Source organism: Passer montanus, unplaced genomic scaffold (assembly GCF_014805655.1).
Source record: "Passer montanus isolate IOZ18808 unplaced genomic scaffold, ASM1480565v1 scaffold38, whole genome shotgun sequence".
Classification (NCBI taxonomy): Eukaryota; Metazoa; Chordata; class Aves; order Passeriformes; family Passeridae; genus Passer; species Passer montanus.
Genome location: NW_024368596.1, coordinates 7,654,077 through 7,667,004, shown reverse-complemented (window position 1 = coordinate 7,667,004; position 12,928 = coordinate 7,654,077). Strand labels below are relative to the sequence as shown.

The 12,928-nt window shown below is 44.5% G+C and overlaps 1 protein-coding gene across 4 annotated transcripts in view; it reads right to left on the bottom strand.

Moving 5' to 3' along the window:
- The window catches only part of NRK (Nik related kinase), a 98,410-nt gene that overhangs the window by 33,740 nt on the left and 51,742 nt on the right, over positions 1 to 12,928 (bottom strand). For 3 of the 4 annotated variants that reach the window (XM_039717340.1, XM_039717337.1, XM_039717339.1), the window contains exons 8-15: positions 11,689 to 11,743; positions 9,649 to 9,727; positions 8,785 to 8,960; positions 7,022 to 7,094; positions 6,423 to 6,618; positions 5,098 to 5,262; positions 4,172 to 4,330; positions 686 to 835 (exon numbers count right to left, since the gene is read on the bottom strand). In XM_039717340.1, coding sequence (XP_039573274.1) covers positions 686 to 835; positions 4,172 to 4,330; positions 5,098 to 5,262; positions 6,423 to 6,618; positions 7,022 to 7,094; positions 8,785 to 8,960; positions 9,649 to 9,727; positions 11,689 to 11,743 — 1,053 coding nt within the window. The remainder of the gene's footprint in view (positions 1 to 685; positions 836 to 4,171; positions 4,331 to 5,097; positions 5,263 to 6,422; positions 6,619 to 7,021; positions 7,095 to 8,784; positions 8,961 to 9,648; positions 9,728 to 11,688; positions 11,744 to 12,928) is intronic. The other variant, XM_039717338.1, reaches the window with a different exon arrangement.

The following is a 12,928-nucleotide window of genomic DNA, read 5'->3' as shown; positions in this document are numbered from 1 at the left end:
ATAACTTTTCCAGCCAGGTGATAGGCAGCCCTGCCAGGGGGGATGCAATACTGGTCCTGAGGGTCACCAGCACAGGGGAGCTAATCAGTGAATTCAGGGCTGGAGGCAGCTGGGGCTGCAGTGATCACACACTGGTGGAGTTCATAGTGCTGAGGGATATGGCTCAGGCAAAGGGTAAAATCAGAACACTGAATTTTAGGAAAGTAAGGAAAGAAATTCTTATTATGAGGGTGGTGCAACACCAGAGAAGGTTGCTCAGAGAGGCTGCACATAGCCCATCTCTGGAAACATTCAAAACCAGGCTGGACAGGGCTCTGAGCAACCTGATGCAGTTGAAAATGTCCTTGCTCATGGCAGGGAGGTTGGGCTAAGTGACTCTTAGAGGTCCCTTCTGACCCAAACCATCCTATGACTCTGTGACCTTTCCTGCAGGATGCTCACCTGAAGCTCATGCCAAGCAAAATCAACAAGCAGTTTAAGAAACTTTTAGGATAATACAACCTGATCTCATAGCAATAACCCCTAATTGCAGGTGTGCTCAAAGAAGCACAGAGGCCCACACTGCTGCTTGGTGAGGCAGTGTGCCATGCTCTGAAAGCAGCTGAGCTGCCGCCAGTCACCCACCCTCCCCTGCAGCCTGCCCTGCCCAGAACCAGCCCTGCCCTCTCCCCGGGCTGTGCAGTACCTGCACTAGCAGGGCTCGCTGTGGGGCAGGGGTGCAGGGGCTGGAGCTGCTCCCGGATCCCATCCTGGCCTGCGTGGTGGCCTCGTGTCCCAGCGCCGCTGGCCACGGGCACGGCTGCACGCTCTCGCTCTTCTTGGCTCGGTCCTCAGCCTGGGAAGGACAAAAGCAGCAGCACATTGCACAGAGAGCCCCAGCTCTGTGGGCTGGGTGCTGTCCCACGGCAGCACAGAGCACACCACCTCTGATGGACCTTCCCACCAAGGAGGACAGCCCTGGCACAGCACAAACCACCAATTCCTCTCCATTTGCAACCCTTCCTTCTCCATCAAGTCTCCAACTGCAGCAAGGAGAAGGGCCTGGGTTTCCATCTGCTGTATTCTAGGCCACTCCTTTGGCTGCAGGCTGGGATTTTAGCTGGCAGGAATCATCTGTCTATACTTATCTTTGATAACATACAGCCTGTTTTGCTGTGCATTAATTACCCCCTTCCACAACATTGACATTACTGCACATTGCTTTCCACCTTAAAACACTTTCAAAACTGGCTTTTGGTGTGTTACTTGTACTGTGAGAAAGACTGAGGAACATGATTTAGAAGGAATAAATTTCCTGAGGGCATTGCTCATTGCAAAAGTCTTTATCCTGTGGTTTTGACCCCGCTATGCTTTTCAATTCTGTTCAACATGACTAATTCCCATTCTCTAATGTAAATCTTTAGCATATCCTCTGATTCAACAGCCTGGAAACAACTCTACACAGTAAACTAGGGATTCATGCCATAAAGATACCCTGTTATCTGTGTTAGGATTCTTAACAGTATCTGTCACTATATCTGGATGTTTGTGCCTGTATCAGAAAGGTAAGCATATTCTTAGCACAGCCTAGAAACTGCTGAGGACACAGAAAATTATTCCACTTTGTTTGACTGTGGAAAAAAGAAGACCAAAACCTAACCCACTCCCCCCCCCTTACTAAAACTAGTAACCACAGCCAAACACCATGAAATTCTAGCTCCAGTGAACAGGCTCTTGAGGCCACATTTTCATTACCTGCAACTCATAATAATGAAAGGCAAATTTTACCATAAGCAAGGAAGAAAATGTAAAAGCCAGAGAAGATAATTCACCCCCCAGCTCTGTGCCCAAGGGGAGCTGGCATGAAAGGCTTTATGGTCCAGATGCAAACTCATGCAGGTGACATTTTGGGCTTCCAGAACTGATGCCAAGCCCATCCAGGCACTGAGCTGGCTTGGGGTCTGCCTCCCAGCTCCTTCACTCTGGTGCTGCTGGGACCAGACTCAGCACAGAGTGAGCTCACATCTGGGCACAGGTGTGCAGGGGACAATTGTCCTGACCTGCCGGGGAAGGATAAGCACAATGGCAAAGGCAAGGAACTCCCAAGAGAGGGATCTGCACCCACAAACATTAAACTTGAGGCTTTGGGGGGGGCTTTAGGATTTTTTGTGTGTTTTTAATGTCTCAATGATTGATGATTGGTCCTAGAAATGGGAGCCCTAAGAAGTACAAACAAGCTCACTCTTGAGGAGGCTGCCACTGTCCCCATGCAGGTCCCTCTCAACAGAGGAACTAACATCTCTGGCAATGAACTGGAAAAGATCAGTATCAACAGGAGCAAAATCACTTACTTAGCCCTGTTAAAAACAGTTACAACTTTACAGCATTTTTAGATCGTTACAAATAGTTATGACTGCTGACAAAGTCTCAACCAAAGAAGGCAACCCAGCACCACCAATTATCAATTTAGTGGAAGGATCTGTGACTTCCAAGAAGTTCTGAGATTAAGTAAATAATATTGTACAATATCCTTAAAACTCAAACCTACTATTGTAGCCATAATGACAAAAGCCTCATGCTGTGAGCCTAAAAAGCAACTGATCTACAACTAATTACACTAAATTAAAAGTTAACAGTGACTGCACACTAAATTCTGTAACACACTTCATTTTGCTATCACGGAGTCATTTACAAAACACATGCCAAAACAAGAGACGAGTATCTAAGACAGTATTTTATTGTTTTTTTTGTCTTCTAACTACAGTAAAATTAATCATCAGAGTTGCACTTTCACCCATTAAAGGCCTAGAAGAGGCAAAGCTTTTCTGTTAACTTTGATGTTGTGTATTTAGAAAAAGCAGCTTACTGCTCTGCAACACTCAATTTGCTCCTCAACTAGAATGAGACCCAGCCCTCCATCATCAAACAAATACTGATTTCAAGAGCAGTTCATTCAAATTTCAGTAACGATTTGCTTAATCAGTCAGTACAATAAAGCCTTTAGAACCAGGGCATTTGTGGTTTTGACAGTTAGGTTGTACTTCAAAGAGAATTACTCTCGCTTTCACAAACTGCTCGTCTAACAAGGAGCTTAGTATCTTTTGTTTTCCTAACTTCTTGCTGCTGCTTGGCTGTTTGCAGACTCTATTCAGTTACTGAAATTCATCATTTCACCAATGCTAGCAGTTACATTTAACTATTTATCAATACAGGACATTTCAGCTCAGGGAATAGTGGCAGCACACACACAGAAGAAGATGACAAAGAAGACAGCAGCAAGGTGTTACGAAGCTGCCCTGCATTTCTCCTATTTACATGTGCAAGAGCTCTCCTCATGCCTCTGTTTGGGCATTTTGGGAAGATACTTTGCCATCACTGCAGAGAACATCAGATCCACTCCTCTACTGAGGAGGCACCTGTGAGCTGCTGAGATTTTGACCCAGACTGTAGTGACACAATAAATCACACACCAGCTGTAGAACTGGTTAACCAGTTGGGATTATATAAAAAAGCATGCTAGAAATGAGGAGATAACATGGAAATGGAGTCAGAGCTTTTCATGACATTTTGACAGTGACCAGAATGAGCTGGTGGGTAGAAATGCTGTCAGAGTTAGCAGAGGAGGAAAACGGATTACAGTACAGGCTGACTACACGTCCTATCCCTGATCCATCAAACCTTCTCCTAAGACATAAAAACCAAGAAAAGGCATCACAGCCTGCTTGCTGGGGCACAGGGATCTGTGCTCAGGAAGCAGGATGCTGTTCTGTGCCTGGGTCAATTCTGTGAACCCTATCCTCAAGCAAAGACCTCTATTAAACCTCAGGTGGTATTACCTTATTTCATACCTCTGTGAAAGACAAGGGAATGACACCTATTGACCAGAAGAACCTTGTTTCTCCACTCACCAATCAAACCCTTCTCTCAACTCAAACAGAAGTGACAGAACAATTCTTCCTTCCCCTTGAGAAGAACCTTGTTTCTCCACTCACCAATCAAACCCTTCTCTCAACTCAGCAGAAGTGATAGAACAATTCTTCCTTCCCCTTATCCTCTGAATATTAACGGAAACTGAAGACTGTAGCATAAGTTTGTAGAAAGGTCAAGCTCCAGATGTAGGTTTAAAGATCTCTGCTCTCTACAGCATCATAAACTACAAAGCACCAAAATGCTGCCCTGGCCAAGACAGTACCTCTTTGCTTGTGCTGCTGGATGGAGGGTGCACTCCTGCATTTGAACTCTTGGAAGGCTCCTTCTTCTGCTTGTGGTCATGCTGGAGAGACAGCAGCTGTGTCTGATCCTTGGGGAGGGTTCTGTGCATCTTCCTGGTGTGCTGCACATCCTCCATCTTCTGAAAGCAGAGAGTGATGAACCTCAGAGACAATGATGCCTTGGAGAATAACCAAGTTGCCTGCTGGAAATAGTGGCTTTTCAAAGAACTAAGTGACCACAATTCCAGCAGGGCTGACAGAAGAGTCAGAACCCTGAGCAACAGGAAGAGTAAAGTGGCACCAAACACTGCTTGGCTTTTTAGACAGCAGGTCAGAAAATCCCATGTGTTCTTTTTACTTTTATTAAAACCAGAGGTCTTTAATCAAACACTGCATGCCTCTGTTTGATTACAAATCAGTTTGCAGCTGAAACATGAGAAAAATATTGTGGTCAAGGTGACAGACTTGATAATGACAGTTCAGCATTAAAATTAACCTCTGCTCCACTGTTTTTGTGAAAAAGAAATGGTCCTGGTTACTACATGAATGAAAAATGGGGACTAGAGATTTAAGCTCAGGATTAGCTGATGCTGGAAGCTTTCAGGGTAAAGGAATTTCAATCAGATCAATTCAACAGAGAGAAACAGCAGGGACAAAAGTGGGAGAGGCAGTGTCTCTTCTGTAGATATGGAGGGTGACTCAGTAACATCTAAGTTAACTCAAAGGAAGGCTGGAAGTTAACAAAAGGAAGTTAATAAAAAGGAAGGCTGAATCTGAGAACAAGAGGCAATAAATGCATTAGTGAAGTCCCTCCTTGGTCCATGACTCAAGAGGATAGGAACTGAGAGAGACATCAGATACAGAACAGGGAGCTGCAAACTGCTGCCGGCAAGCACCCTCTTCATACCTGCTTCTTTTCTAACTTCCTCTGTCCATCTACTATGAAGTATTCATCTTCCACAGCCCTTTTGTCTTCTTTACACCTTTCCTCTTTCCTCTGACTGACTTTCACCTCTGGCCACCTCTGCTCACACTCCTGCTGCCTTCGTAGCTCCTGCTCTCGCCTCTGGTGCTGGAAGAAAGCCAGGGAATAACATTGCTGATGTTACTTTACTTTAGTGACCACCAATTACTCATGCCAGGGCTCATAAATCACAAGGCAAATTTCCTGCTCTGCAGTCACCAAAGGGGGGGCACCTGACACACCACAGAGCAAAACTGGGCAGGGACAAGCTGCTCCCACCGTGACTGCCCAACCTGAAATGAAACCTCTGCCCTTTTGGCAGCCCAGAGCAGATCTGTTATTTATGAGGCATGTGGGATCTCCCTGAATAGACTAATGTAATGACACCTGGGAGAAGAGCCTGACCCCCACCTGACAGGAGGCTGTAGCCAGGTGGGGGTCAGGCTCTTCTCCCACGTAACAAACAAGTGGTGCCATGGCAGGTTTAGACGGGATATTAGGAAAAATTTGTTTACTGAAAGGCTGGTCAAGCATTGGAACAGACTACCCCGGGAAGAGATGGAACCACCTCTCCAGCAAGTGTTAAAGAAAGTATGTGGATGTGGCACTTAGCACCAACATATAGTGGTGGACATTCAGTGCTGGGTTAATGGTTGGACTGGATCCTAGAGGTCTTTTCCAACCTTAACGGTTCTGTGATTTTATGATTTAGCTCTGCCTTTAAGACAGAAAAGGTAATTGAAAAGGCAATCAGATGTCTTCTAATAATGGTTGGACTGGATCCTAGAGGTCTTTTCCAACCTTAATGGTTCTGTTCTGTGATTTTATGATTTAGCTCTGTCTCTAAGACAACAGTGTGTCGGGCAGCTGAAAAAGAAATCAGCTGTCTTTTAAAATCTTAAACAAAAGCAGGGCCAAGACTCTGGACCAGACCAACAGACTGCAAACTGGGAAATACATAAGAGGAAGAAATGGGGATCTCTCATCCCATCTGCCAGGGCTACCACCACCAAAACTATCCAAGCAAAATACCCTTCTCCTTCTGCTCACAGAGCTCAGGGCAGGTTATCCACAGGGAAAGGACAGAGCCCATCTAAAACCTGTGTTCAAAAGCAACACAGGCCTCCCAAGGTGCCAGACTATGATCCAGGTCGAGCTGACAATTTAACACATCCCTCTTGCCCTGCTAAGCCTACTCCCTACAGGCACACTTTCATTTGTGATGAGACATGAAACAACAGCACAAGCCAGCCCAGCCAGCCCCCTACATCCTCCAGCCTCCTCCTCTGCTCCTTCTGCTGCTCGATGCGCTTCTGCCGCTCTGCCAGCAGCTGCTTCTTGTACTTCTCCTGGTCCTTGAGCTGCTGCTGCTGCCGGTGAGGGTCCGAACGGTTCTTGTTCTCCTGCTGCAGCCTCAGAAACTCACGGCGGAGAGTTGACTCCCCCGGGAGGTTAACTATGGAGCTGAAACAAAGAGCAGGTTTCTACACGACAAAACATAGCACTAAAGAGAGATGTGCTTTGAGAATTGAATGTTTGTTGCCCTGTGTTAGCAAATCACGATATATCTCCAGCAGTTGGCTCTACAGCCACACTTGGTGTGCTACAAACCAGCCTGGAGCTGATTATTGGGTCCTTCATTTGAGAGTTTCCCCCCTGCTGCAAGGAAACTAAAGCAGCAGCTTATTACAGACATTTTATACTCAGCAGTTATGTTTGACAGCTACAAAACAGTTAAAGCTACCAAAGGGGACCCAGGAGATTAGGGATTCAGAGCAAGTTGAGAAAGCTGTTCTGGCTGAGGAGAGCTGTCTTCAATGAGAACAGCTTGAGCAGACAAATTTTCTATTTCAGTAATAAAATTAACCTTGGTTCTCCTTCATCTTCATTCAGCTCATCATCTTCCTCCTCACTTCCACTGTAATCATAGTCCGTTTCTTCTAAAAAAGAGAATAAACAAACACCAGAGGAGGATGCTGTTATTTAAGATTTGATCTTGAGGTTTATTTCTGAGCATTCAGCCTGAATTAGAGGCTAAGGAGGAATTGGAATTTAAAAGTCACATGTTGTAGAGGGAGGCTGAGGGAAGGCAAAATATCCACGTACATAATTCAAAATCTAGCTCAGATAACGATTCAGGGCAGCCCCTTTACACACACCCACCTTTTCCTGTGACTGACTGTATTGGTTTGCAAAACTAACCTACTTCCATAATCTGAAACAAATTAGGCTAAACCCACAGAGAAACCCAACCCCCACAGCATCACCAGTAAGGGGCTCTCAAAAAGACATTTAGACAGGACATAACAGCTTGCATTGCCCTGCTCTGCTGTCATGGCTATGCTGAGGCCACCAGTAAATCCAGGTTTCCTTTTGTATCAAAGGGTATAATTAAGAAAGCAAAAAAGGAAACAAAAACTAATACTAGTTTTAGCACAATGTTTTAGAAGCTGGCCCATAGTTTTAAAGTCCTCTTCAAGACTGACATGAAGGCAGTTTTTACAGGATAATTTCAAACTGGTCCTACCCTCCATTGTTGGCTGTATCACATGCTAAATTGTCACTTCATTTTTTTAAAGTTACTATTTTGAAGTGTGTAGTCTGGCAATTCCACACTATTCTCCTTTTCAGAGGAGCTTTGATTAAAAATAGTATTTTCAGGTCAAAATATAACTATTTATGAAGAAATTACATCTTTGCACTTCTCCACCCCTCTCAAGGGCATTTGTGAGAAATTCCAACTCACTATCTTTCCATTTCAGTGTGCTTTGGGATTAAGAGCTGAAAGAGGTGACAGAATTTGCACCTACTACTGGAGTCAGTAAATCTACTTTGCAACAGCAATTTCATTTTAGATGCAAATATTCCTGTTGTCAAATCAGAGCATTTATAAGACACCTTCCAACACCACAGTGCTTTCCCAGTTTGCTCTCACAGCCCCTGATCCTCACAGCATTTCTGGCAGTATACAACATGCTGAAGGGGAAAAGGGGAGAGAGGGCAGGGTTGTTGGTCAACAGGCCATGTGTCTCTGTCCCCTTTGCACAGCCCTTAGTCTGCCATGCACAGGCATTTTCACAAGTATCACCCCAATTCCTGCACTGCTTCCTCCAGCTTTTGCTCTGAAGGGTAACGCTGGAATTTAGAACAAATTTTGTTCATACACACTGTGAAGGAAGTGATTCATTATAACATCTGTATTTTACTGGAGCTTGGAGGTCTTCTTTTGTGCACATTTCAAAACACTTAAAGAGTCCTGCTGCCCCCAAAGAACTCACAAGGAAAAATTAAATGGAGATCCAACAGTAAATCAATTGGATCTGGGACAGAAATATGAACTGGGAGACCAGGAAACACTGCTCAAGAAAGCAGAGACCCAGACTTGGAGTTCTTGCTCCCTGCTAGCACTAGGGCTGCTCTCAGTAACTCAAGGTTCCAAGGACTTTAGCACTAAAACACCATTAAGGAGCCAGGCTTCAACAAAGAAATCTTCAAAATGACCCCACTATCAAGGACAATGCTTTCTCAATTTTTCCAGCATTTCAGCTGCATCTGCCTTGTGCTCTGCTGCCAAAATCTGAACAGAACATGCTCTCTGAAGTGTCCTTTATTTTGGTTTTGCCACGTTACCCTTTTCTCCTTTTTTCTTCCTTGTCCTGTCCAGGTGGTCCTTCAGCATGATGCGCACCTGCCGCTCGTTCTGCATGTCGCGGATGAAGGAATGCTTCAGCAGGGTCTCCGTGGAGGGACGGTGCAAATAATGCTTTACAAGGCAGCTCTCAACAAAATTTAGGAACTTCTTTGACCTAAAAAAGACACAACAGTGGAGAAAGACCAATAATCCTCTTCAACTCGTGGACCAAGCACTACCTGAGTGGTGGAAAGCACTAACTTTGCAAGGTTTCCTTCTATATAGGAACTGAGAGAGACAATTTGAGTTCTGCCTCCAGCGAGACTCCTGTGACCAGCACAGTGCTGAAGGTGAACTCCATCTCACTCCCTTCTAAGAGGAACTGTTACCTTAAATATACATCCTGATCAACAAAACCACAATGTGGCCAACACAAGCCTTTCAAAAACACCCTTGACCTTTTCATAAGGTGAAGATTTTCTTTATACACTTAATTTAAACAAAAAGTAATTCTCTGTAGGGTAGGTGACTGCCATTAGCCCCACAATGTCCAAGCAATCTTCTGATAAAGCCCTGACCCCAAGCAGCACATCTAAGCCTTCCTTGCTTACCCTGCAATTTTGGCCACAGACACTAAAATGAAACAACTGCCGCAGTTTAGGCAGAGTTCAAAAAGAAAGGTGTTGCTTCCCAAAGGTCAATTATATCTGCCCTCTGGCTCAATCCAGCTCCCAGAAACAGCTGAAGAATCACCTCCTAGATAACTAAACAATTTAAGAAAATCATTGTTTCTGGACAAGAGAGCTAAAAGCCCTCTTAAGCTCAATGCAGCAAAAATACAGGTTGTTTACACATCTCTTTACCATTTTCTGGATTTCAGCTTTGGGGGCGGGTTCCTTGGGATGAGGAAGAGTGCTCTCATGGGATGCATGTCACACAAGGCTGCAAAGGAAACCAAAAATTATGGAAGGATGCATGTACCCCCTGTGACTTTGCTTCCCACTTCCAAAAAGCTGCACTTCCAACATCACAGCATCCACCCCAGGACCCACCAGGAGCCAACCAAATTCAAACTACAGCCAAGAAATCAAGTCTCTGAGTACACAGAGATTTCCAGCTAAAAGAGATTCAAAAGAAAGGCTGCAAAGCAAGAACAAGTACAACTTTCTTAATATTTTTTATATATATAGCTTTGGAAGGACATAAAAAAGCTCATCTTTACCATATACAAAAGCATGTTTGCACATGCACAGAAGTTAAAACTGAGATTGAAATATTTATCTAGTTATTATGTCTGGCTTCTGGTTTCTGATAAATGACAAGCTCCATTTTGACCAAACTCTTTGCCACATTTTTCACGGCATATGAGAAAACCCAGGATGAAGAAAAGCTGATACAAAGCACAGAGCTCACAACCTGCCCCGTGGCACAGAGCAGAATGACAGAGCACACATTTCATCCATGCTGTGCTCTGGGAATGGGAGCACCATTACCAGGCCACAGATTCCACCCCTGCATTCAGAAGCTCTCCAGCCCACTGTACTTCTCTTCAGGGCTACTGTTGTGGAAAGCTGAAGCTACAAGGAACTCAGAAGAAAGCAAATACCATCCCAAGGCGCTTTGTATGGAATTTTGAGTGTGCTCTATCTGGCAGGTAGAAATGTTGAGGGTAAAAGGTCTTCCTTCACCAAACAGAGCTACTGAATGACAACTGAGAGGAACTACATGGAGGCTGATTTCTTATAATGTTTAGGTGTTCAGCAGTGATGCTCTTAACAGAAATGGACTTAAAGCATCACAAACCAGTAGAAGTGAGAAGCTCTGGTAAAGCTTTCCCTACCTTTTATTAATTTCTCTGTCTGCCTCCACCTGCCATTCTCACATTTGGTTCTGGCTTTGACATTTTCCTTGGTATTTTCAATAGTACATGATACAGTGGCAATGAGGGGCAGAAGTCTGGTTTCTAGCTCTGGGTCCCAGACACTGCTGTACTACAGTAAACATAACACAAGGCAACAGAATATAATCCATAGTATTTCCCTGTCAAAACTAGGGAAAGCATCAAATACATGAGGAACTGGTTTGCAAAATTACAACGTCTCTCCCAGAGAAAACTCCCCATGGACTCATGTCTCGGGACTAAGCTTCAGTCAGGCTAAAGCACAGGGTCTGAAAGTGCTCCTGAACTCCAGCTGGCTCCTGCTAGAAACCAAGTCTGATGGGAGAACAGCCAAGTGGGTTATTTAAAAACAGCCTACGTGCTCTCAGGCTCAGGCCAGAGTCTGATGGATTTCATCTCCCTTGCTCTCAGCAGTGACTGGGTACCCCACACATCCCATCAGCCCTGCAGGAGCTGGGCAAAGCCACCAGCTCCCCTTGCCAACCAAAATGCATGAGGACTTTGCACCCCCAGATCCCTGCCTGACCTGCAGGCTGAGAGCGTGGTCATGGATCAAAGCCATTACATGTGAGTAAATGCCATATTAGTCCCAAAATCTGTGAGAAACAACTCAGTTTCAGAGTAAAAAAAATAACCTTTAGGCCTACCTTCTTCCACTGTCATAATTTTTTTAGTGACCTAAACCCAAAGGCACTCCTGCCAGTATTTTCGGTTGATATATCAATCACTTCTGCTTAGTTGTACCCACAGGCAGCAATCAACAAACTGATGCTAACAAGAGCTTTAAGAAAAGAAGTTTTGTTTTCCCAGGAGATAAAGGCAAGGAACCAAAGTATAGACTGAAAGAGTTTAAAAGGAAGAAGAAAGCAAAAGAGTCCAAATGAGAAAAAGTCAGAGTGTTTTTAAAGATACAGACAGAACCAGAATTCTGTGCACCAGTGCATTAGCCCAGCATGAGTTATTTTAACACAGAACAGCCCCACCTTTACACCACATCACTTACGAGGAGCTCCTTCAGCCATTTCAATAGCAGTGATTCCCAGGGACCACAGGTCACTCTGCAGGAAAAGAAACAATGCACATTGCAGCCTGCAGCATCCAAGCTTGGTTGTTTTGCTTGTTTGTTTTCTTCTTGGGTTTGGGGTTTTTTTTACAGTTTCCCTAGATCTCTCCTGGATCATATTGTTTTACTTGGAGTGACAAATGTTCTGCTCCCTTCCCAGTCCCTACTGAGCTTTTAGCAAACATGCTAATAGCCAGAAGCTTCCTCTTCCCCATGCAACTCTGAACTGCTGATCCGTCATGTAAGCAGCCAGCCCCAAAATGCAGACCTTCTGCATTCAAAAAACAAGAGCCAGACAGAATATAGCAGGCACTGTTTAAATGTATGTCCTAAATCTGTTTTCATGAGGCAGCAAGACACAGCAGCACCTCACCCTTCTCCTTCTGGCCAAAAATAATTCTTGGTTTTAATGCTTACTTCAGAGCAGTCATTGCTGAGTTTCTGCACTGATGGAACAAGAATTGTAGTCAGCCCTTGGGGTCTCATTTTTTCTGTACAAAGTCTCTAGTCACACATTTTTGGGCACATGAGAGAAGAGCACATCGTGCAGCCAGATTTATGCCACAATGCACGTTCAGCTCAGTTAGCAGAGTGGAGTTCTCTTCATCAGCTGATCTGGATGCAAGGGCCAGGTTTTGATCATGGAAGGTAAATTGCAGCCACCATCAGTGTCTGCAAAAACTCCACACGTTTCCACTTGATTAATCATATGCATTATTTCACTCTTTGTATCTAAATGTAGCCAAATGAGAGGCACATGGCCAAACCAACTTGCAGAGCTTCTCTAAAACTTATCTCTAAAAAAAACCAGAGTGACAGAAAACCTTCAAAGATTAGAAGGAACAAGCCATTACATGAATAGCAGCTCATGCCCAGCCCAGCACTCTAAATTTATCAGCAGAGCTCTCTCAGTCCAGCTGCTCTGAACTCTTCACACAAGCTGAAAGCCAGTTCCCGTCAAAGTTCATGGAGGGATTCAGCAACAAAACTGGTGGGGATTTCATAGAGCCACAATCCAGACTTGTAATTGAGTAAATGACTGAAAATTAAGAATCTTCAAGGGGTAGTACTGCAGGTTTTGAGGACAGTGAGAGAAACATCCAGGCTACAAGGAATTCTGGAGTTCCAAAGCACAAGAGGCACACAAGAGTGAGGGAGGATGACAGCAGTGTTTGTAAAG